At 39.9% G+C, this 26,874-nt stretch overlaps 1 protein-coding gene across 1 annotated transcript in view; it reads right to left on the bottom strand.

Annotated features, from left to right (window-relative positions):
* b4galnt4a (beta-1,4-N-acetyl-galactosaminyl transferase 4a) overlaps positions 1 to 26,874 on the bottom strand; it is a 176,152-nt gene that overhangs the window by 103,176 nt on the left and 46,102 nt on the right. The window contains exon 2 of the mRNA XM_085411786.1: positions 18,353 to 18,465. Within this exon, the coding sequence (XP_085267912.1) occupies positions 18,353 to 18,465 (113 nt within the window). The remainder of the gene's footprint in view (positions 1 to 18,352; positions 18,466 to 26,874) is intronic.

Below are 26,874 nucleotides of genomic sequence, written 5' to 3'. Positions count from 1 at the left end.
CTGAACTTACAAGTGTTTCTGCTTTGATTTTGCCCAAAATGTAATTTGATTTTCATGTAAGCTTCAATCACACGGAAACATCTGACTAAACTTATAAAACCCAAGAACTTTTTGTCTTTTTTTGAGCACATTAAGTAATCAGAAGGCTGTCTGGGAAAAGTAAGTGAACTCTATAAACACATAAAAGCTCCTTTAGCAGCAGCAAAACTCAAAGCTTTTTTTCTGGTCTTTTGTGAGACTTGAATAATGATAAGACATTCTGGATCATTCCTTTCGCAAAAAAACGGTTTCAATTCACCATTTTGTTTTGGCTGATGTCTTGATTGAACAGCTCTGTTTGGGTTAAGCCAAACCCTGTCAGATGAGCTAAGGTTAGTTCATTTCCTTGGCCATTTAAGAAACCTATTATACTGATTTACTTTTGTCTTTTCTTTGCACCTCATAAAGCCTCTCCCAAACCTCTGGTTATGGACGGCTGCTCTGGCAGCCTCCAGTAAATTGTTTTTGCTACAATTCCCAACACTAGATGTTGAGGTCCTTAGGCAAGTCACTCAGGACCAAGATGGTCTGTTGCTTCGCAATTTAGATGTGGTTTTGATATAGGTGTGCAATGCACATTCTTGATCGATAGAAATATAGTTCAGCTTTTCTTTATTTTTTCAACTATATATTTATTTATTTATGATCACACCTGTTGGATTTGCTGTGAACTCTGCAGGATGCCCACTCTCAAGGAGAGTAGCAACTTTACACCTCCCCCATTGGTCTATTTTGAGACTAGAAGTAATTTTTTTCCTCACTTTCTCTGTTATGCATCTCTATAATACTAAGGTTTCTATACAGTGCTCTAATGTCCTGTGAAAGTTGTGGCTGAGGCAACGCACCAACCAATCTTCTGGGAAGAGCCGACTTTATCAGTAACAGGGCTCGACAACGCAGTACATTGCACGTATTCCCTTAAGCTGAGTTAGCAGAGAGATTTAGTGACATTTTCCAGCCTGGACTAAACGATTACTTAGTGTGTTTAATAAACACATGAAAACCATGTGTCATTACTTCAGTGAGAATGCGGCTATAATTGCAACTTAAGCCCTATTCACATAAAAAGCAGCATCACCTCATTTTGTAATAATTACAGAAATGGTCTGTGATCTGAGCCCCAAGCAAATCTGCCCTGCCCATTATTTCTAAAGAAAAAAAAAAAAAACAACCTCATATTATCCAACATTTTCCCAAACACTGAGGTAATAGTATTTGTCCTATTTAAATTGGCACTCGTGGTTTTCATTATTTTCCTTTCCTCCCTCTGTTCTGCGTCATTCTCTCATCACAACTATGGAGGCTGTGTGAGTACATATGAGGTCTCCTGGTAATACCAACCACACACAAGTAGGACTTTAGATGAAGGCTACATCACATTTCATGTGTAATCAATGCAGAAATTCTGGTAAACGTAAAGGGTTTACTCACTTTTGTGCAACTCTACTTGCTCTTTGCCTAGATAAAATGTAGGAGCACAATTTTGCACATAGTATAATGGGTCTTTTACCACATAGAGTTGCTTCATTATGGCTCCAGGTGAGCACGAATTCCCCATCTTTTCTGACAAAAAAAAGAAAGTTTTTCTACATGAATAAGTCAGGATAGTCAGTGCTTTCACATTTTCATGCTACATTTCACAAAATAGGCATGCGAAATGATTCAAACACTTCGACATGCCTTCTTTCATGTGCTAGTGTCACAACAAACTGAGTGCAAGCCGCGATTGTACTTTTGTTGTTCTTTGCTATTGCAGCTTTAGATTATTAAAGATGTTTGGCTTTTGTGTCTTTATGAGTTGACTGCCAAGTTCCAGTTTTATCTTTAAATAACCTATAAACTCTTACATATATCTCATCTGTAAATCAGGCACATGCATTCAGATTAATTACAGTAATATAAAATACTACCTACCTACTGCAAGAATCATCTTGACCCAGAAAGTCACTTGCTGCATACAAGCAGCTCTAAACACTCAGATGGAGGGAGGTGAAAAAAAGATCAGTATAGCAGAATAACCTGAGTTGGCCTCTTTAAACTTTTAATAACTGCCACCTGTGCATTCTTATATGTTCAAAAAAGAGATCAAAGTAAACAGCAAAGAGTGTTCTTGCCAACTAAATCTGTGAAAAGTGTCTGTGAAAAGTCTTCTCAATAGGAAGAAATGCACACAACTCAATTCTGCTCCAGAAATATGAACAAAATTGCATTTTTCAAGCGAATTGGTTGATTTCTGGCGAGCCTGTATGACAGCAGAGAAAAAAAGTGGGAAGCAGATGTGACACGTTTGACCTCTGCTCCATTAGTTTCCAGCAGTCAGCCATCTGACAAAAAAGTACAGACTCTCCTGTGTGGATGTTTTGGTTTTGTGTCATATGTCCCTGGACTATGAAGCAAAGCTGGCTAGTTAGTGTTAGTATCGGGAAGGCGCTTAACGATTCTGTCTGTGATATGTGCTAATTAATGTTTGGTGCAAGCGACACTGTTTGCCTTAAAACTCAGTTCACTAGTTTATGACGAGACCTTATCCAGGACTGAGACAACACGGAGAGGGGAAAAGAAGAGATCGCTTTTATATAAAATCTTGGAAGTACAACCACTGCTTGTTAAAGCATACTTGGTGTTTCTTCGCTCAAAAATTGCTCCCACATGTGCCAAAACACTCCTCATCCAACAATTAGTCACTAAATAGTACACATCTCAGCTTTAATGCATATTTAGTGTAACAATGATGAGCATTAAATTGACCTTGAATAGAAAATAGGTCTCAAAGGGTCATCTAGCTAATTTAGTTAAACAAATCTTTACCTCTTACACACTGGCATCCAGTCATTTGTTTTCAGTTCTGAACAAGAGTGAGCAAAAGATATGTACTTGTGCTACACCATTGACTCACTGGTTACAATTAAAAAAAAATTAAAAAAGCCAATAAAGATTGGTTTTCTCCCACAAGCTGCCATCTCACAGGAGTCTGAATGGCTACTCTGGATCCATCCCTGCCTCCCAGCCAGCAGCATTGACCCACGTGTCGATATACCTGTAAATTTCTTCTGGCTAAAGTGAGAAAAATCAAGGCAGCAGGTTGTTTAATGACAGAATAAATCCAGGAGGATGTTCAAAGCAATTGATATCCTGACAATACCATCAGACTCCAACAAAGCACTTCTGTCCACTATTGTAGCGAGATTAATAGCCTGTTTGGTTGTCCTGCTTAAGTCTTTAACCCAGGATAAGTAGAAAAACCACCATCTTGTCTTTTTTAAAGTTGTTTCATGCTCAAGGTTTGATGACAGTGCAAGTCATCATAGGAGCATGTGAAATGCAAAATATCTGAAATACAGCACGACTGAAACCGAACTGATCATTTACCAGCGTGGCAGAGATCAAATTTGATCTGGGTTTTCTAAGATAATCAAAGCAGTGTGGCAGTTATACTGACAACTAGGCATAATATCACAAAAATAATACTATAATAAAACAAAGAAGTGGTATTTTAAAGTAAAAGCAGATCTTTTTCTTAAACCTGAGAAATGAGGTGAGGCTGAGACAATGAAAAGGCTGAGAAAAAAAGAAATATTATTTAGGCTTAAGAGACTTAGGGATGGGTTATCATATGTGCATGCCTTCCTATATTCCATCAAAGTAAACATGAAGGCAGCAGGTGGGCAGCAGGTGCATCATCATATTAACTTGCAGAAAAAGGTCTTTGTCAGCTGTGATAACTGCTGAGACTATTTTCTAAGACTAGTTTATCAGACAGACAGAGAAAATAGGAAAATAAAACAAATCCCTCCTTATCAACGTGTCTTTATTTCTTTCGAACAAACTGATTTTTAAATGTTCATACACACATTTTGTGGATTCTTTGTACATCAGCATAAACAGTGCAATTGAACAGTGGAATTGCTAATCCGCAATCACATATCAAATATGAATGAAGCTTTGTTACACAGTGTCAAAAATCATTTAATAATTGTTGTCGTTGACAAATAAAATAACAGCCTGTCTTGATTATAATACAGTGTTTATATACTGCTCATAAATACTAAATATGAGTGTGAATATCTCCACTTACACTAAACAATGATCCCCAATATTCTCTTTATTGTTGAAGATCAGAGACAAAAATTGGTAGAAGTAGAGACAAAGGTGACAAAGAAGTGATGATGAGGCAAATAAAGATCTTTAAAAGAAGAGAAGAAGAAAGTGTGTGACCGTGGATGATGAATCAGACAAAGATCCTGAGAGATCAATCAACAGGCTCCAAGTGTCTGGTTTCTGCCTGGACAGCATGGGGGCTGTCAATAAGGAGCAAGGCCTCCTGGCTGGTGGCTGGTTCAGCACGGGTGGAAATAGATTATAAACTGAAACACATACTCCAGTTTTCTACTTCAATAAGCAGAGAAATATTAGAGTTAAGGAAGGGAAAATAACAAAACAAACAAAAATGTATATATAATTTCATTTTGATGATGATGACTTATAGCTCATCAGGACTGTCAAGAGAAGCTGCTTCAGGAACTTGTGAGATCCCAGCCATCTACGAGAGGAGCACTCTGTGCTTCCGTCTGCTAACAAGATTTATAGAGATGACAATTTCCTTTTCCAGCAGGACTTTGCATTTGTTCAAAAAACTCCTGCAAAATGGTTTGCAGACCATATTATTACTGAGTTAGCCAACTCGTATGATCTGAATCCCACAGAGAAGCTATGGCGTATTGTCAAGAGGAAGATGAGAAACACCCGACCCAAAATCACTGCTATGAAAGCAACCTGGGCTTCAGTAACACCTCAGCAGTGTCACAAGACTGACTGTCTTCATCCCACGCTGTACAGATGCAGCAATGTGTACGAATATACATCCTATTCAGAAGCTGGGCAATCTTGCATTTTAAATCTTGTTTGGATTGGATTGGTATTAGAATGTTGTGATCATTTGAGATACTGGATTCCAGATTAGCCATGACTGTCAGCAGGGCTGTGCGATATGACCAAAATCTCATATCCCGATATAAGAATTCTATCATTCCGATAACGATATAAATCACAAAAATGTAACATTTTCTGTAAATTCTGTGAATCTCGGGCAGCTCGACTTACGGGAAGTGTTTCTAGTTGCGCGTCATGTAGCTGGAGTCGAGTGTTTTAACAGATGCATGAAGCTATACATTTTTAGACATAAATTGTAACAGCCGCTGTTTTCTTTGTATTTATTACACAGCGTGCTGCGGGGAAAAGCCTGTTCTAACGTTTGAGTCTAAGGTTTGTTTTTTTTGGCACCTGGTGGCTCTTTTTTACTTCTCATCCGTAAATAATCTGCTATTTCACGCGAATCAGTTTATTTTGAAAAGTCTCAACAGGATCTTGAGCTTTAAATAATTTCCCCCAGGGATCAATAAAGTATTCTGATTCTGATTTATTGTGAAAGGTTTATGTGGAACATAAACAAGCGGACACGCGATGGTTTTTGTCACTACCCGATCCGTACCGGAAACCCGATCGGTACCCCGCATGCGCAAATCTTACGTCACTTCCTCTCTTTGCCAACATTGCGACATTCAATATATTTGAATGATACGGATTAATTTTTTTTTTTTTTTTTAAATAAACTTTATTTAACAAACAATGAGTATACAACATACGAACAGATGAAGTATACAAAACAACAGAACATGAACACACAAAGCCAGGGGTAAAAGAAAAAGGTAACAATTATAAGAATACACGCAAAAATTCACATACATAAATTGTTTTGAGAGCCTTTTTGTTGGTGGAGTCTGATATTGATTGTGATACGGATTAATCTTGTGTAAGTATTTTATACATAAATGTCGCTTTTTTAAGATTAAACCAACACTGGCTCACTGGAAAAACGACCTAAACCTGTTGGTTAAATCTTTGACTTTAGTTAAAAAGAAAAAGGCTGCTTTTTTTGTTTCCTTTGTAGAAGATTTTGATTTAGTGAGTTAATAATCTGTTAATTTATGTGACCCCATCTTTATATTTTATTTTCACTATATATGAAAGTTGCTAATATGTAAGAAATGTTTATTCTCTGAATCTGTAATATATGGTGCATTTTGTTTGTATGTTTATATTACTAATAAAAGAAAATTTTTTTTTTTGAATGATACGGTTAGCGCCCAGTTAGCTCCTAGCATTTCTCAGCAGCTCTGCCTCCTTTTCGACTACCAGGATATTTAAACAATGAATAATCCGTATCCGCAACAAATTTTTGCTTTTCTCCTCAACAGAAAGCGTTCCCCGATTGAACAACAGTGCTGTAAAATAAGAAGAATGGTGCCTAATGACAGAGTTAATAATACAGACTTTATAATATGTCACGTGAAGATTCAGCAGCCAGATGAAGTGTTTACTGGCAATTGACAGTGATAGCGGACATTATCATCACTTTTCCAACAATCCTCTCCACACAGACAAGCATAAACACACTCGATTATCACTAAATCAAATGTAACACACGTTTGTAATGACGCTAATTCAGTTTACAATAGGGTTCATTCGCTCAGTCAGCAGGTGGCGGTATCCTCGTACACTGGGGAGTACACTGCCATTAAACGAACAGAAGAAGAAGAAGAAAACCCCTGCACATGCGCGATACGGATCGGGTAGACCCGATTTGTACGGTCTGACTTTGCACATGCGCAGTAAGGATCGGGAGTCCCGATCCGTCACTATCTTTTAATTTTTTTTATTTTTGTCTACATTATATTAAATGTTTCATTATCGGAAACATGTTAAGAGATACTTGTTATTCTTAACATCTTAACAGATACTCTGACCTGTAACTATCGTAAAATGCTTCGACCGGAAGTAGACACCTTTCGCGCATGCGGGGTACCGATCGGATTTCCGGTACGGATCGGGTAGTGACAGTTTTACCACCGTTGTTGCTAAACACAACGCATAAAAACAGGCGCTTGTCCGTCCGTTGTGTGGTTATATTAAATATAAGAGAAAGAGAGAACTTTAAGAAATTAATATAGCCACTACAGTGACCATCAAAACGATGAAAAGAATATTGCTATAAACAGTTAATTTTGCGACACCACGAAACAAACAATAGCGTAAAATGAAACAATAGATGTTTTTATATCGTCATCCGACATATATTGTAGCGGGTCAGGGCTGTTCGGGGTTCTGTTTTTACAGTTATGGTTTGTTTATGTTACCATAGTGACAGGTGATGCCCTCTCGCTGCCACGGTGTGTCCTTCCGGGGTCAGGGGGCGCCCTGTGTGTTGTTGTTGCTGTGCTGTTGCCACGCTGAGCAGTGAGCTAGCGGCAGTGTTCTCCTGGCAGATGTAAATAAATGGCTGTGCTCCCTGGCTAGCTCATGGGAAGCAAGACCAAACGATACCTCTGTCTCCTCCTTGTCTGAGCTCGCCACAATATGTTATATCAAACAGCCCTAACTGTCTGAAATAATACAAAAAAGGCTTGGAATATTTCACATTACATTTAATGAATGTCTCTTTGAGTGTATGTCTAGTATATGACTAACAAATGCTGGGTTTTTTCATGATATTCTAATGTTTTGAGATGCACTAGCAGAAGTAAAGTGACAATCTAAACAGGTAAACAGAAAATGACCTTGAGTGTCAGTGGTATTAAATCGTACCTGCAAATAAAAGAAACATTGCTAACCTGAACAGCATTTGGTTGCTTGTACATGGCTTCTCAAGCTTTAAAACTGTCATATTAGCATTTTTGTAAGCTTTACATATTCTGTAGGACTTTACATGAGGGTACATCATTAAGTTAATACGTCTTCCCGCATACTGGTGAATGTTTTAAAGGCACTCTTAGATAAAAGTGTGGATTCAACGAAGAAGGGGAGAGACACAAGCCGGCACCTATGGAAAACTGAAGGGAAAGCTGAAAAGTAAATCAAAACACAAAATCCCCTCCAACTCTTCTGGGATATGGCACTCGCTCTAAATCTGGCAAACAGGGAGTACTGATGAAAGCAGGAACTGTTCCCACAGGGATGCAAATGAATCTTCTCCACCTCTTCCTTAGACCCATAGCAACACAACATGCCCACACCAACAATTTTATTTCAATTACTCACATCGCTCTCTCCCTCCATCCATCCATTCAGCCATCCACCCATCCATGCTACTCTGCTAAGTCTTCTTATCTGCCTCTTGTCAAATAAATTCATGAGCAGTAGGGGATTTGTCAAGAAAGATGAAGAGACGGGTGAATGCTTTGCTTCTGTTGTTTAGCGTTTTTCAGTGCGGCTCTTATCCCGGCCTTGTTTCTATTGTTAACAGATTCCTTGAGTCTTTATGGGACAGAAAATGCAGGTGTGTGCAGTTTTTGTTTCCCTTTATCAAGTGGCAACAGGAGCAGCACCTGCCTGTTTAATCTAGCAGACACAAACACTGTCTGAGTATAAACCACTATACTGATGACTTCCACTGCAAAGCCATTTACTGTCATCCAGTCATCTAAAAGCACTTAAAACATTAAGCACTTAAACACATTTGTCTTGATGCATTTCCCATTGAAGGCCTTTGACCAGCAGATCGTTCTCTTCTCATACAGCATTATCTGCTAATGGTGGTGTATGATTAGTTCTGCATCTTATAATACATCACGTTTTTATCTATTGATGGTCATGGCAGCAGCAGTGTAAACCAAGATACCCAAGCTTGTATCTCCATGGCCTCATCCTCCAACTCTTGTGGGACGACACAGAGGCTCGCCAAAGCTCACCAAGAGAAATAATCTCTCCACCGGCTCCTGGATCTACCTGAAGGTCTCCTCCCAGTAGGACATATCCAAGACGCTTGACCTCTCTTTATTCAGAAGGAATTGTAGCTAAATGCCCAAACCACCCCAAGTGGCTCCTCCTGAGAGGAGTAAAAACTTGACTCTTCTAAAATGACCTGTAAGCTGAGCCCATGCAACCATCGGAGAAAACTCACTTCTGCTGCTTGGTTTTTTTTTTTTTTTTACGTGTTTAATAAATATTTTTAAATTGGTTATTTAACACCAACATATACTATGAAAATTCCATTCAAATCACAATTTACAGTACTGCTGAAACTATGCTAAACTATGCCTCCTAACTAAAAACTATGCTTTTATACATGGGGATAACCCATGGATAACTATCTTGTGATGTAGATATTTTATAGAGTGCAAAAACATAAAATAAACAAAGGTTTGCCTCATTGTCAAGCTTGACCAGACTTTTATTGCTGTTGCTTTTTTACCTTAATGCCCTTTATATTCTATGCAAAGCACTTTGAATTGCCTTGTTTTACTTTATTTGTCTTTAACAGAAACTTAACTTCACCTACCTTTAATATAACCTACCCCACTGAGGAAGACGGGTGGGGATTAGAAGCAGAAACAGAGATAAAGACCAGTGTTACGTCTTATGATCTAATGACCTTCACCCAGCATGGCCCCAGCGTGAAACTGAGCTGTAACAGCAAACAGACAGCCCGAGACAGATTAACACTGACCACTGGTGAAACAAAGCAAGCTGGTGGGAAGTGGAGCGAGTGCAGGAAGAGCGGGAACCTTCTAAAAGGATTGTAGCCGATACCACAGAGTAATTCTTCTCCTCCTCTCTAACTGGGATACAGCAAATGGCAATAAAGCTAAATGCTTTCAAAGCCTAAAAAGGAAGGGAAAAAACCCCAAAAAACAAAAACAAGGAAAAGTGATAAATTATTTACAAAATGGACATACTGAGCTGTCCATTTTGAGATTTTTCCTAAAGCATGAATGCATGTTTGCATGTATATTTCAGTGCATGTGTCCACACACACAGCTGTTGATCTTGACAAACAGGCTTCTACTTTGCTGGCATCTGGTTGTGACAGTGCAGACCTCGGTGCTGGAGTCCTGCCTTGGAGTTTACTGCAGGCCCACAGCTTGGATTTCAAGCTTCTGTGACCTAACACCAGGCTGACAAATGCCTCAGTCGTAATAGTAAGAATGAGTGAAGGCACTGAAACACCCGCAGGAAAAACAATTCTGGACTGAATCTTTAAATAGCCTCCTATAACGGAGCTGTCAACACTCAGAAATGTGAAAAATGACAGAGAAGAATTCATTGTCTGTAGGGTTGCAATCAGTTATGAGAGGCATTATCAGAGGCTTATGGCTACATAAGGGATATGCACTGCTGCATACGGATCACAACTTTAAAGAGCATCAAATGAAACATCAGTAGAACGATGCTCAGATTTTTTCTGGAATACATATGTTTTAGTCCTTTAATTGGGATCGATCAAAGAATATACTGAAGGAACAACGTAGTAACCTTAATCACACATGTTACCATTACATTACATGCAAGCCATGAAATCAGGAATCCAACATCCTCGTACAATTTCAGGAAACCATTTTTGTTTTGTTCTCCTCTCTGATTTGTTCCACATTCGATCCGTTGTGTAAGATTGTTGCAGTTATTGTGTTTTGTGACTCACTGTTTCTGTGTCATTCTTATAGAGTTATGATTTTAAAAAAAAACACCCTGTCTTAAGCAAGTTTATTTACCTAATTTTAAGAGGTATTAAGGACCTGATTATTTTATTATTATGTCCTGATATTTAAAACCTCACGACTGACAGAGGGTGTATTTTTCTTTTACCATGACCATATAGAAATCCTCTCCATCTTAGTTTGTTTCTCTTAACCTTCTGCTGCTCGGGCTATCAAGTTGTCCCATTTCTCTTAAGTGCCTTATGAAGTATGCGGGTTCAATAAAAGTTTATACTTTACAGTTTGCTTCATAGCTCATGTAGTGATAGAAAGGATTTTGCTGTAATAATTCTATTATCTCTCTGTCTCCCATTTGTCCCATTTAGAATGGCAACCTGTAGCTTAACCCCAGAGACTCTGAGTCCTTGATTAAAAAACAAAAATGTAATTAAAGTATTTTGGCGACCGGAGTGACAGCACACTGGAAAATTGGACAGAAAACAAAGTATGTCAATGTGAGGGTCAGGCATCCTTGAGAAGGGTGCTCAAGCTGATGCACCAAATGTCTCATGGGAGATCCATTTCCACTTGGCTAGCTGCAGATTCAATCAGTTGGCAGGAGAGAACTCTTTCAACCAAATGTCAGCGATGATGTCACTGAGTTGCTGTGAATTCATCATCCTGAATCACTGAATCACATCAACTATCCTTTTTAGCATGTGACAACATTTGAAATGCTAAATGTAATGGGTACTTGGAAAAAAAAAATGGTCATGTGTCACTTTTCAAATGTAAATGTAAAACTGAGCAGTTATGACGCTAATCTCAACGGGTCCATTTACAGATTAAGTGATTAAGTCTAATACCCAGCCAGCACACACAGCCTTGCTTCATCAACGACAAGTTTGTGTCGTGCAGCCGAGTGTGCTGAGTGTCACTGATGATCGAATATGTTTATTTACTAGTCAGTCTATGCTCTCTGCTCCTCATTATTCTCCGGGAAGTCTCCTACTGCCATCACCACCTCCATCCCATCTCCCATAAACCATCGGCAAGGCCAGAGCAATGTAAGGCAGCCGTATTTACAGCCCTGAAAGCAATTGGAGGTTAACAATGAGGCCTGGCTGCTGCAGTTTATGGGCCACTGTAAAATTGCCACTATGATTAAAATCTCCGTCAGGTGAAAGACAATGGTGCAGCCCTTTATCTCAACACTCCCATGAAATATCTACTCGCACTCATCCTCCCTTTCTTTCCTCTATGACCTCATTTGCAGGCCTTTACCTTGGTTAACTGGCCTTTTACGGCTCACTGTCTTATTAAAATCTGGGGAAGCGTTCTAAGAGTTGTTGGCCTGCCCTTTGTGAAAGTGTGTGTGTGTGTGTGTGTTTGACAGTGCATTGTTTGCATAGCAAGAGTGCATGATATTTTTACAGACCTGATATTTTTGTGGTGTCTTTCTGATTTACCATTTAAACTGTTACAAAAAAATAACTTTTGACACTCCTCACTGAAGACTGGTAGACCCTCTTGACTTCCAGCTTGTGACTACCAAACAGTCTCTGCTTTGACAGGCAGAGCAGGTTACACTGAATACAGTGTCATTGAGCTGAATTACGTTTGTCACCTTGCTGTCTCTTTAGTCATTAAATAAAGGGAAAGGGTGAATGAATCCATCATCAGTTTGTTTAAAGTGAACTTTTTTTTTGTTAACTTAATGATCAGCATTCTTAAGAAAAAGTTATAAAGCAAAAATCAAAGTGTGGGTTAAACCACCTGGTGGATGGACTTTGGCCATATTACACACGCAGTGTAAATTCTAAAACCTTCATGTGCACTCAGATAAGGCACCACCAGCTGTTAATTGATTCAGTAATAATTAAACAACTAAGTGACATCTGGTTGTGACAGAGCAGGTACATGCAGTGTTGAATGTCTGCATGTGGCCAACTGACAAGGGCAAGCAATATACTTGAGTGAATTGCTTCCAGTATTACACCCCCCCGGACTATGAAAGGTAATTTTGAGTTCCGTTTTGCAACTTTTCATGAGCAATTGGTGGTTGAAAAGATAATACATAGCCAATGTAATCTAACTGTAAGCTATATTTACTTGTTGGAAGTGAACTTTCTCACAACAGGGACAGCGGGAAAGTTGTGTTTGTTTTTAGACACGATGTGGGTGTGTAATCAATACATTAATAAATTACAGTATAATAAAATATTGGTATCATCACAGAAATCATTCAGTACAATCCTAGAACGTATAGATAGGGAGTACAATAACATATAATATCTGTATTTCACATATTTACATAATGGCTACTGTATGTGCAGCAGCAACACACAGAAACTAAATTAAAGCGACTCCACGGGAGGAGCTCTCCCAGGTTTCTGCTGTTATATTGCATTTTGTGTGTATTTCATACCATCAGAAATACCATTACTGCGAAAGTAAATTTCAGTATTGTGGTATTCTGTATCTAACATCAATGGCAAGCATGTGACTCAAATATTCATTTACTTTCATACCAATCCAATCTGCTCATCGCTAATGCGTCTCTTTTTTCTCCTTTAGTCTCTTAATTTCTTATGAAGCCTCAGCACTTCCCTTCTTATCAGGTACAAGAGATGAAGGGGTGGGCCCATAAAAGCAATCTGCCAGTGACAGGAATAGCAGGAGGCAGGGCACCGAATCTATATCTTGTTCATTTTAACAACATACACATTCATACACACCCACCATTCAACGCCCACATGTCCATATACTCTACATTGGAATATGTATGCACCAAATGGGAAAGAGGAAAAAAAAAAAAAAACAACCATCCTTTATGTAACCTCATTCTCATTCTAAAAAAAAAGCAAGGCAACCACCTGGAGGCTGCAAATATACAACTACAGGCAGTTTGTGACAGTGGATACATTCATTATAGGTAAAAGCAGGTGGCTGGGAAGATATTATATCTTTCATTTTTTTTTAAAAAAAAAAAAACACCCTGACTTAGTTTCTATAATTTCCAATCATGACAGACAACTATTGAAACAGATTTTTCATTAATATTTATTTACAGGGAAGAATATACTTTTTTTTTTTTTAAAAAGGTGCAAACATTTGCTTCTCAGATCAGATGGTACTTTGATACTCCTCATCTTTACACGTCTCTAGACACACGTCTTATCTGTCCTCTTCTTCAGCGTATTCTTCATCCCATCCTTATATACTTGCCCTTAAAAAGTCCAGATAAACACTTTCTGTGTTTCCTCTGTGCCACCACTCTCTCGGTGCATCTGACAGCAACCAAGAGAAGCACAGAACGCATTTACAAGGCCCGTGTGAGGACTGCAGCTTACTTTTTACACTAACACTCACTAATATCTATGATGCCACTGAGCTTCATCTATCTACCTCTTATCTGGTTGAAAAAAATACACTTCTATATGGCTCTGCTGTGATAACCTGCCTCTAAAACACTGCCCAATTGCAATAAGGTCATTCTATTTTGGTTTAGGTTGTCTATTAATCTTGAGTGCATAAAGCCTTAAGGGATTTTCTCTGTTTTCATCCAAGCCATTTCATTTTATTGTTTGAAACTTCTGAAATGGCAGCTTTAGTGAGCTATTAGTGCAGCACTAAACATTAGAAAAGCTGAACAGGAGAGGTAAACAAAAGAGAAAAGACCCATATGCCCATGACCCATATTACAGTTTTTTTTGTTTTTCTTTTTTAAACACACTACACCTTCCTCTCTCTCGCACCAACACACACACAGACAGACACACTCAGCTTTGACTACCAGGCCTTGAAACACGAACTACAGGTTTGACCTTTGGCAGTGACATTATCTAAATAGGGAAGTGTTCACAGTGGAGCAGCGTAACATGAACTGAAGGTGTCAGCTATGCTGCTTTAGATATTCCTCAAAGATGCCAGTGCTGAATAAGAAGCACTGGCATCTTTGATGCACACACACACACACACACACACACACACACACACACACACACACACACACACACACACACACACACACAGGTCAAGCACTGCTGGAACAAAGAGCGGCTAAACGGTCATGTAAATTTATAATGAAGAGAAATGCGGTTATAGAGCCCAACAGGAAAGTCGTACGGGTGAGCCATGTTAACATGCACACACACAAACACAGGTGCACACACACACACACACAAACACTTGAAAGGAGAAAATAATGCTTGCTACAAACAAAGAGGTGTTATAGATAACCATAAATGGAGCTCCTGTACGGCACAGATCGTAAATCCAAATAAGCACCTCCAGCAGCGGGCCATTCCTATCTCTTATATTGCAGTTGTGATGATTTAGGGCATGTTTACAGTCAAAGTATGAACACCGTTCAATTTAAGTAATCATTATTTGAAGCAAACCAAATCTATCACCTGTCAATTAGGGGACTTATGACAAAGTGGCACTATTAAAATTCAAGAAGAGCGTGCCATAAACTTTCTTAAACATTTTGGTGACTTCAGCAAAACGCTTACAGTGTAGCTGAATTTTTGAGCTTCAGCGGACAAGACTGACTCACTCTGAGAGCTGCTTTCATTTAACTATTATAAAAGAGAAACCCTAACACCATCAAGAAGGTTTAGAGTTTAGAGGAAGGCGGTTCAGAAAAAGCCTGCCGGCTTCCCTTCACTACTCTTATCGGTGCAAGCACATTTTCTAAAGTCTTCCCTTAAAACGATTTTGAAGACGACTGCATTTTACAGAGCGAGATACATCGTCCTGTTCTTATGGCCGGGGCCCTCAGCTAGTCGACAGTTGCACAGCAATGTTTTAACAATGTGGATTTTAACTTGAAGTTTAATATTTTTAATATGTCTGAAAAACTCTTGGTTGAAACTCCTTCTGCAACAATAACCTAAAATCAGCATTTCTGGTAACTACAGAGCACACTGGCATAACATGTGGGAGAAATTTAGATTACAGAGCTGCTTTAGCTCTGACATATTCATAGGATATGACATCAGTGTCAATCCACAGAGTGCACAGTGTTTCTATTCTACTACAGTTTCCCAGCTCCTGAAGCAATATCATCCTTTATTATTATCCCAAATTCTACTTTCTATTCCATAATTAAGTATAGCTTTATTGATTTGTTCCCTTGTTTCATCTGTTTGCCTTTATTATTATGGTTTCTTCTTCTTCTTCTTGTTATCATGTATTATTTATGTATCTGTATCTTTGTAGAGCCTCACAAGTCCAGATAATTCACATCCACATAACCACACAGCACATCCTCGCACATGTAAGACACACACACACACACACACACACACACACACACACACACACACACACACACACACACACACACACACACACACACACACACACACACACACACACACACACACACCGGTTTTAATGAAATATGGAGAAATGCATTAATATTTCTTATTTTTACCTCCACACTTCAATATGTTGTATATTTGCTGTAACATTTTACAAAATCTGGTGATTTCATTTCAGGCAGTTAAAAGTTAGTACACCAGATTAAGCTACATATGTCTATATCATCTGCTTTTCAAGGGTTTATACCTCTTCTGGCATAAAACATTCAACACAGTCAGTGAGTATTTAATTACTGCATATCCGCCTTCAAAGAGTGAGCTGATCCTTTAGCACTTCCGGTAGTTTTATAGATATCTGAGCCTCAGGCAAGATACTGCTTCAAGGTAGACGGGCTGTCAACATGAGTGGCAAGTGATGGTGTGTAAACCTGGTCAGCTGAGATTTTGAAGAAGATATTAATAATAAATTGCCTGCCTTAAGGCTAGATGACAAACGGTGACTCTGAGTATTAAATGTTCGTTTTTACAGCTAAAAAAAAAAAACAAAAAAAAACTTTTGAGTCACCTCCCATTTCTGATTATTTTGTTTCTACTATAAGGAGCCAGACTTTCCTGTAATTTTTTAAGGTGATCTTTAGTAACAGTTTGTCAGGCTTTCTGAAAGTCCTTCAGGAGTGATTTACTTTTTGGGGGGAGATATTAAGCCACTTTATACTGATCTGCTCATTCAAGCACAAAAAGGCAACTAACTCAAGTTCTGAACCACTGTTGTGTCTCCACAAAACAGAGAAAGAACCAATTTTAAATAGTATCTGAGGCACTTTGTTACTGTTGCAGCCTGTTGCAGAAACACGTAAATTGCTCTAGTTTCTTTGACATTCCAACAAAGAAAACCCAGGAATAAAAATTGTGTTTTTGCACCAACAAGGTACTAATAGCTAACGGCTTTTAGCAAAAATAGCAAAAAAAACTTGGGCTATCTCAACATGATGTGTAGTGCGTCCTTAAAAAAATAAGGAAACTGGATGAGTGGATATGCCATGATTAAGGGAGGGTAACACGGAGAAAAGCCTGAGGTATGCCGAATTACACGAAAAAAAGAAATTGCAAGAAAGTTTCACAAGACTTTGTTGAAGTATTGACTAATATTGACTTTGACCTTGTTAGAATTGTAAAAACTTTATTTTATCCTTATATACCATTTTTCAATTTGTGTTTGCGTCTCAATAAATCACTGCACCCATTTCCCATGTTCCAAGCAAACCATAAAGAAAGGGCGGTTCGAGACTTCTGCACAGTGCTGCTAAAACAAACAAACACAACCTTGTTGCAGTTGCTGTGAGAAAAGAGAAACTATTACATGGTAGTTTTATGACTCCATAAATGTTCTCAATTCTGTAAGTCCCCAGATGGTTTTCAATCTCTAAAGACCAAATCACCCAAAGTAAGCAGCAGAAAGTACAACGCAGAAGCTGCTTAAAGCCATTTATCCCTTTCCATGGAGAAATTATCAAAATATTTTTTCTTTGTAATCACTCCGCAAAAACTTCAATTCACATTGTAAATAGTACCACGATGGGTACATATTTGGAGAACGGGGTTGTAATGACAACAGTTTATCACATTTATTTTCACAGCAAGAGTTTTTTAAGAGGATTTTTGATAATAGTCCTCATTTGGACTGCACATGGGAAAAAAACAAACTGGTTTGTCATTTCAACACACAGCTGGAGGAAGTCTACCCCGGAGGTCCCGTACAGCTGAAAATTATCTAAAATAAATGAAATTGTCTAAAATTGCTCTACTTTCCTCTAAATAAGACTTGAAGTAAAGGGAAAAAAAGACTAAATATGAGCTTAAGTGTCAGATTATCTCTGCGGCTTACTGCTGCATGTACCAAGTGCTAATGATCCCTGGCTGTGGTCCAACTCTGTCTTATATTTTGCCATTGAAAATAACTCAGACTAATTTCACATCTCTCTGCGTGAAAACTATCAGAGAAATAAATGCTCGAAGAGGAGGTTAGATTGCATAATGTATTCACAATCTAATTTGAGCTGTGGCCTCCCAGAGCTGGAAACATTATTAAAATTCACTGCAGTGGGTGGGGTCAGGAGGCTAAGCTGGAGATGGGCTGGAGTAAAAAAAGAAAACTTTCTAAACAATAAAATCTGATGACAGACGCCTTTATTGTTTCATCTTCAACATTAGCCAGTTTCATGGACATCTTTACCTGTAAGCTGATTGTCCTGTTTAATTATGTTTAATGTTTTTAATTATAATGGGCGGGCTTTGTAGCACTGGACTCTTGCAGAATAAAACATGTAATAAGCAGTAGGTGCATGAACAGGACTACCTGAGCCCCCTGCACATAAGCAACGATCCACATTGCTGCTTAGTCAAAATGATGTGGGCCGGGTAGGGAGCATGTGATTAGTCATGGGCATCAAATTAATATTCACTCTTGAGTGGTAACACAGAAAATAGGAAAGGCATTAAGAAAGAAACACTCACTCCCGCATCGTCCTCCCTGCTGTCGCTGGTGTCCTCGCTCTTGTGGTGTCCGGCTGAGGAGCGAGTGTCCCTCTTTCGGCTGGCGTCGGTCCCCTCCGTCTGTCTCTCTCCATCTGGACCAAGGGGAAACATGGATATTGCTTAGAAAGACAGCGACCGCTATTATCCCAATTTTCAGGTTATTGTCATTCACATTTCCACTTTAATCATCATTAATGGCATCATTGTCATTCAGATTTCTCTCATTATCATCACCGTCATCATCACTGTCGTCAACAATAATTTGAAGCTATCACCCTTTTTTCTTCCAACTCAGCCTCTCCACTGTCATCAACCCCAGATAAAAGTTCCCAGAGAAAGGCAGATTAAGTGTGAAAAAAAATTGTAATTGGAAAAGCGAAAGGAGACAAGAGGGAAGAATAAAACCGAGTCCAGAGGGGAAATGTGAAGCAGGGGGAATGAAAATGGAGGGGGGAGAAGGAAAAAAAAAAAAAGAAGCAAGAGATCGACAAACGGAGAGACAGAGAGAATAGCTTTTGCTGGGAAAGCTAGACTGCGGTCATGCCACCGATGGATTATGGGAGTTTTGCTGCACAATGATGACAGTTGCCTTGGCCAGGAGCGAACAATTGGAACTTAAAACTACTCATTACACGTGTGTATGAGTGTGTGTCAGCTTTTGTGTGTCTGTCACAGAGCATATGTTCAAAATTGCCATTTCTCTGCCAGTAACACGTGCACATGCATACACACGCGTTGCCACGGATGATCGCACCGCACGACTCAATACAGAGAAGTTACAAGATATTTAGCACTTTATGAGAGCCTGGTTATTTGGAGTTACAAGGACCAAATGGATACTATAAGGTTTCCTCTAAAGGTTTTCACATCTATGAGGACTTCATATAAAAATAAATAAATAAATAAAAAAAGAGAATCCATACCCAATTCAGTCCAATCTCATTTTATTTGTATTGCCCTGGACTTGATCCCATTTGGCTGACATGGTACATGAATGCACAACACTTCTGCAGCCTGGATGGGCTGCCATAAAAGGTGGCGCCACTGCAATTGACTTGCCAATAAAATGGGAGAAGGAGGGGCCTCGATTGCATTACAGTGAAAGTGGTTCATTACTGTCCGCCTGGCCGCTGTAGCTGCAGCGTATATACACGCATACATTCACACACACACACACACAAGAATGTGCGCACATGCACACAAGGGATGGAATGTGATTAAAAGACAGAATGGGGAGAGCGGGTGGTCATAAAGCATAATGAGAGCTAATAGTTTTCCAATATGTCCCCTTAACAATGAGTCTGAGTGGGCTGAATTGGATGCGGGTGGTTGAGAGGTGGTGGGGGGGCTGAGCTGTGGGATGATTGATGCAGTCGAGGAGAAAGGGAAAAACAGAGAGGTATACTTGTGCTCATTCTCCTCATTCATGTACAGAAACGGAAGGGAACAATTGAACTACTGTCAAAAAGCAATCCAAGCCGAAAACAGACAGAATAAATAAAATGTCGCAAAAGTAAAAGTTTTCATCTCTCTAATTCAGCTTGTCCTGCATCCTATCAAAGTCTCGAGCAAACGTAATATCTGCAGACGGTTTGTTTTCCTCATTTGTTTGGAAATCATCCTGCCTGTCTCTCTTCATTCCCTCCGCAATCTCACTGATTCTACACAACTGTAATAAAAATACACTTTGATCTGAAAAATTATCATCTTTTTGTGGAACAAATGAAGCACTGGAGAAAATTACCATGTTCACAACGACTTTCCTTAAATAAACTCTATTCCCATCTTTCTCTCCGTGATTGTGTTCCCCTCTAGAATGAAGTGTGCCGAAAATGATTTTATAACTAATAAATAAATAAGAGACACTTCCACAAAACGGACAATAACACAATAACAACTAGTAGAAGCGGAGGAACCTGTAAGTGCCATTTTCATGTCAAACACAGCCACTTGAGCCACACGAATTGTGCTACGAAAGCCATCACCCCGCAGTAGAAGTCGATATGGACAGCCTAAGTACAGCCTCCGGGGTCTATCAAAGCTCCACCAGATCAAAGAGCAAAGAGCAGCTACGCTAAACCTCATCTCACTTCGAGCCCTACATTGTGGAGTCAAAAATAGAAGGACACTTCAACTTCCAGCACTATAACTTGTCAGATGTTATGAATGCGCATTTCCCTGGTGGGGCGTGTGCCTTAGAATGATTTAGAAGGCTGCGATATTAAAATGCCAAGACGTCATGCGGAATTGTAAATAAAGTATAGCAAGTTACCCAAAAATCACTCCAATGAAAAAACAAAATATCATTTCTTGATCATTTATCCAGCTCTTCATTTTGAAATGTATTTTCGTTCCTCTTCTGAGTAAACAGTGTGTGAGTCACTGCATGAGTCAACTGGCAGCATATCTTTCTGTAACCATTTATCTGAGACTATTAAGAGTAGGCACTGCACCAAGACACTTTTTTTCCTTGTCTTGCATCATTTATGTAAGTGATCACCTTAAATGTGAATGTGAATACAGAAATTATTATTAAAATTAAACAACAACAACAACAACAACAAAAAAAAAAATCATCTTTGAAGCTGAGTGAGATAGTTTCAAACCCCACAACGAAGAGCAACCAGAAAGGGGAAAAAAACCCCATCCAAAGCTGATTTCAATAAATCGTGATTTGCATGCAAAATAAATATCAAAGCAGTACAGTCAAACAGACCAAATCCATTACAGCTTTTCTGAATGCCAACAATAAACAGAGAAAAGATTAACGGCATTAGAGTTACAAAGAAAGAAAATGGAAAGCAGGTGTCAGAAAGCAGGTGACCAACATGAGAAAGCAAACTTTCTCATGAAAAATGATTCATCTTCCAGCCTCTGAAGCAATGTCTTTTAAAATTTGAGAAGAATATTTATCTAAAAAAAATAGTGTATCTTCACGATAATGTCCATATCCCTACAAGAACAGCCCTATCAAATGAAAAGGAAAGTGGAAATTAAATTTATGCTGATATTTGTTACATTATAATTACACTTAAATCCTTTGGGGTCACTTTTAAGATTGAAATGTTTGGAAATACTGAAAAAAAAGGAGAAGATAGTTTTTAAACTAATTAATTCAATCAACTCTTCAACAATACAAAAAAAAGTGAAGATAATGAGAACAGCAAGTACTTTTCTGTGTGTGTGTTTTAGTTAGTGTGCACGTGCGTGTGTGTTTTTGTGGACAAATGTTCAAACATTCATTACCAACAAGTCCCTCAGCACGCTTTAATACTCTAAAAATGGAGACAGTAATGCAAATGTAACGCTGCATGGGTGCGAGTTCCTTTCTTAGCATATAAACCAAGTGACGACATGTGGTTCTGCACGGCTCTGGAGAATGACTCATAAATAATAGTCTCTGCTGGAAAGAAGTGATTTGATGACCAAATCAAATGGCACTGTAGTAAACTGGGACACGTATTCTCCTATGTAACCAGCCTGCACTCCTTCAGTGGTTGTGCACCAACTACAACTTTAAAAAGACCGAAAGAACAGGATGTGCAGACGGACAGCACAAGCAGACCATGATGAAATGTGCAAAAGCCACAGTATGGCGCTGCTAGCAAGTGGCTGAACTGTGACGGGACTTCAAGCCTCGATGCCGGCTCTAATGAAGTAATGAAGAGCCGACTGGCAGGTTAATGGAAGCCAATTGACTGTGCGCTCTGCCACCAGCAGGAGACCAAGCAGAATACTAATCCTTGAGGAGCCACCTCTCTCTTGTTTCTTGTGTTCTGCCTAATCAGTTCATTTCCCCCCCACTTCTAAAACAGGAGCACTATTTACTGTGAAGATAAGATGGTGCAGAGCAACTTCTTCAACCTCCAGAGGACACAGATAGTGAATAGCTTATGGAGCACTTTGCAGATTAGATCTTTTGCGGGGTATATTGAAAATCACAATAAACAGAAGTGTTATCCAAAGGTTGACGTGGGCACAATCTGTGGATAGAGACAAGGAAGTGAGTGTGTTGGGGGGGGGGGGGGGGGGGGGGGGTGTTCTTCGAGCATCTTCTTCTTTTGAGAAGTAAGTAATAAATTCACCTTGCCTGGCTGCCCTTTTAAAAGTAAAGCTATTCTAAACTCTATGCCTTTTTAGTGAACTGCAGCTGTCAGAGCTCTCATCAGGGCTGTACGTGTGCCAATTTAAATGTATGCCTGTACTTTACTGTGTTTGTGCATATATGCATGCATTTGCGTGTGTGTGCAAACGTGCAAGCATTGTCTGCATCTCCTTTCATCTTCTAACAGGACTGACTACACTGGGTTTCACTTCGAGGTGGTGCTCCACTGTATGTTAAGTGATAGACAGAATGGTGATACAGCAGAATACTAATCACAGAATCAGAGGAGCGAGTGTAGCAGGAGCTACAGGCTATGCAATGAAGTGAGAAAGAGGAAAACAAAAAAAAAAAAAATCCAACATTATGGAGAAGAAAAATAAAACAGAGCTGGTTAAGTAGGACAAGTTTAGTTTAAACAGATATGAAAAAGCCAAGTCAAAACAAATTAACTAATAATCTATGTGGGAGCCCCCCAGGATCTGTTCTATGCTCAAGTCCCTCTGGTAAACAGGAAGAAATAATAGCAAATAACAGCACGCAGTCAAACATGCCAGCTCACAGTGGTTCATGAAGAACGCCAAGCGTCATTATCACAATTTATTTGCCAGTGTCATCTCTAGAGCGGCTCCTACATGGTCTCCTTTCAACTTGCGCAGTCAAGCATACTCTGTGTTAACACGGGACTGGCAACAGAGCCCAAGCAGGAAAGGAATATATTAAATGACTTATGGTTACAAATGGAAATTACAGTGTCAAAAAGGGGGTTAAAAATAACTGTACTTCATTACTGCTGCAATATTTTTCTGTACAATGTCAGATAATAGTAAAAGTATTTAGTGATAAGTACTAAAATTTTGAACATATCAGCAAATCTGCTCATTGCTTTATTTGTGCTATTATCATATTAGAAAGTGGTCTGTCATTCAGAGCACAAAACACTGAACAACAACACAGCAACAATTACAAAATATTCAGTTTGGGTACAAATATGTCAGATTTGTACATTTCAGCTACTAAGGTCCAAATATTGTTTATTATTTAAGAACACATTAAACAATTTAGCTTAAATGGGCCTTGGGGTGTGTCACCAGGGTGCAGGGGAGACATCCCCTGCACAGGGGAAGGGGACAGGGGGGGGGGGGGCCCTGTCCCCTTCTGGCCACCTGTGCCTCAATTTTATCTCACAACTTAGACATCCACATTATTTACACTCTCATAACACACACACATATATATAGGGCCTTGAGGGTGGGCACGTTAACGGCATCCAGTGGACGGTCTGTGTACTCAAACCTACCTCTGGCGCCAGTGCCCACCTCTCAATTTTAAATCCATGTAGACATTGAGGGTTCTCGGGAGGGGCCGTGCTAACACCTGCTGCTCTCTGGCAGCAGCACCATGCTCTCCCTTGTTTTAAATGCACTTTAGAACAACACGCAGCAACACTACACATGAGCGGGAGGAGGGAGGTATGGGGTCTTCACACACCCCCGTTCTCTACTAGCCATCGGGGCGGGGGGGCTGGGAGGAGATGTTGGCTGTCCGATGGGCCTCCCTGCTGCTGCGGAGCCTGGGACGGTCCGCTTGCCTCCACCCCGGGGAGAAGGGTAACATCTCTTGGGTCTGGGTGCTGTTTCCCCCTCTGGGGGCGAGGGTACCTGGACCCGGGGTATAGAGTATGTTTGGGGAGTGTGATTGTGTGTACATGTCCATTTATGTCAATCCTTACGTTGGGTGAGTGCTGAGTGTTTGTATATGTGTGCATGAGGGTGGGAATGCATGTTTGTGTCTGTGTGTGCCTGTTTGTCTGTGTCTATATGTCAGGTCGGGTCTTAGACTCCACCTCTCTGGGAACTCCCAGGCCCTCCAAAGTGTGGAGGCCTATCTCCCCTCACCACACTCCCTGCCGGTGACTGATGCCCTCAGGGGTCGGTGCGTTGGTGGTTCTTGGTGTCCGGGGCTGGGCGCTCAGGTATGTACCAGCTCACTCCCGGTGGCTACTTGGCGGGGCCTGGCGCCTGTTGCTTGGTCAGGCCTCCTCCGGGGTGCGGGGGGCCCTTGGTCCTCCGGCCTCTGGGCCTGCGGCTCGTTTCACTCTGGCACAGCTGGCTGCCGGCAGAGCTGGCGGGCACGCCGGTGCAGCCCCCTCTAGCTTCTGCTCGGTGGCTACTGGGTGACACCTCGTCTGGGGATCCTCAGCCCTTCCCATGAGGGTGGCACAGATGCCCCTCCGGTGGTCCTCCTTGGGCTCTCGCACTCTGGGGCCTCTGGATGTCTGGGGCCTGGATCTCCTCCATGCCTGCTTCATGCCCTGGGGGACGGGGCTATGGCTCGCTACATCCTCTTGCAGACCATTACATGTGGAAACCATTTGAATACAAGCGCGCTGATCCACACAGGTGTGCACATGGATGTTCACTGTTCGTAGACTTAAATTACACCTTTCTTGGCTGCTACTTCAAAGCACATTGTGCGCTGTCTGTCCTGCGTGCTGCACAACAACATTGAATATTTAGTATTTACTGCTGTTTACACTTAGCTAGATTAATGCGATGGTGTTGTGTTTAGTATGTTGCTTTGGGTTTTTTTTTTGCTTGTTTTCTATTCTTTTTCTCTCAACAGGTGATCCAGGAGATTTCCCCCCCCCTTTCTCACTGTCCCTCTTCCCTTCTGTTTTTCTTTTCCTTCATCTTTCTTTCTCCCTTCCCTATCCCCCACTCATGTCTGTCCCGTCTGTAACAACTGAAAATAAAATAAATAATAAAAACAAAGGACTATCAAATGGACCAATACGGCAATGCCACGATGATCCATTTGGCAAAATAAATCCATTGGGTATCTTGGTTGGTCTTCAGACAACAATTCTGACGGCTAAAGAACCAAATGGGACAGGCTAAATAAATAAATAAATAAATAAATAAATAAATGGAGACAACAAGGAATCTGTAACTGTACAGCGACAGATGCAAGCTGATGAGGAATAAATCTATCACCTCCTCGCCTGATCTCAAGGTAATAGCAAGGGAGAGATTGTGCAGGGCTGAGACGGGATCCTCCCAGCAAACATTTTGACGTTGAATTATCATCAGCTGGCATCTTGTCATGGCTGAAAGATAGTTCCAAGATGAAAGTTGAACTGATGTTGTGGATATTAGTGCAACATTGGTTCGAGCTACATCTTCAATGTCGTCTAGAGGTCCATGTTAAACTTTCTAGTACTGGAAAGTTTGTGTTCAAGGATTGTTTTCCTACTATCTCTTTGTTGATTAGAAAAAACTAAATAAAGAAAATTAAAAACATTTCTCAATAGAAAGAACTGAGAAGAACATATTCCCTTGCTGACATTGCGGACAGCAAGGACATAATTGTATGAATTTGACACGATAAGGTCCGCACACCAATAAAATGATAAACTGTAAATGGCTTAATAAAACAAAAACAGGCTCAGGTGATACTAGTCTGTATACGTGGAGACGACTTTCTCTGGATGTCTGTTCACAGCCATGTGCCAACCAAGTCAGTTGCTTTTACTTTTAAATGCAATAATTCCTTCTTTCTAATAATTTGATCTATAATTCTCACTTTGTAAGAGACAGCCTGCTGTCATACAGCAACCAGGGAGATGATATCAGGGTTTCAACCATTTTTCTGGGTTATTGAGTTCTATTATACAGCAGTAAGTGTTCATGTCATACTGAAAATAAGGAATAAAGAAGAGGCCAAAACCAAAGTATTTTTTAATGATTGTAGAGTGAGTCACTCAGTTTTTCTACTGGACACTCGTCTTTGCCCCAACCATCCTCATACTGTAGGTGCCAAACTGGCAGATATGTTTGAGTTTATATATGATTAATCATCTTGTATTTTTTCTACTCTATATCAGGCATCTGTAGTTTTGTTATGATGACCATGAAGAATATCATAAACCCACACATGTTGCTGGATTTTAAAATTCTAGAGTGGGATGACTGTAGGATGGAAATGATAAATGGACTTGTTTTTCAAAGCACTTTATTTTACAAACCTCATTCACACAAACACTCTTTTCCCACTATTTGCTTTATATGTGCTTTATATGTAACATTAAAACTCTGGGAGCATCAGGAGGAACTTTGGTTAAGGAGGTAATTGGAAGATTGGTGGATTGATCCCAGTCTGTGTGCCAAAGTACAGTATGTTAAACATTCTGAGAAAAAAAAAATCATAAATGACCCCGGTTTGAAAAATTGAGCAAGAAATTTAAAATACAGGATCGCTTTGAATCAAGTATGGGGTGAAATGTAAACTCTGTGGGCAAACATTTGTCTGTCACATGTCAAATCAGACATAGTATTCTCATGTAAAACATGCAGGTAGCCTGATACCAGCCATGTACCAGAGCTGCTTTTTCTAGCAT

The sequence above is a fragment of the Rhamphochromis longiceps genome, linkage group LG7 (genome assembly GCF_057381845.1).
Source record: "Rhamphochromis longiceps isolate RC_006_pf linkage group LG7, R_longiceps_female_GT1.1, whole genome shotgun sequence".
Taxonomy (NCBI): domain Eukaryota; kingdom Metazoa; phylum Chordata; class Actinopteri; order Cichliformes; family Cichlidae; genus Rhamphochromis; species Rhamphochromis longiceps.
The sequence above is the reverse complement of the archived record's forward strand: the minus strand, read 5'-3'. Positions and strand labels throughout refer to the sequence as shown.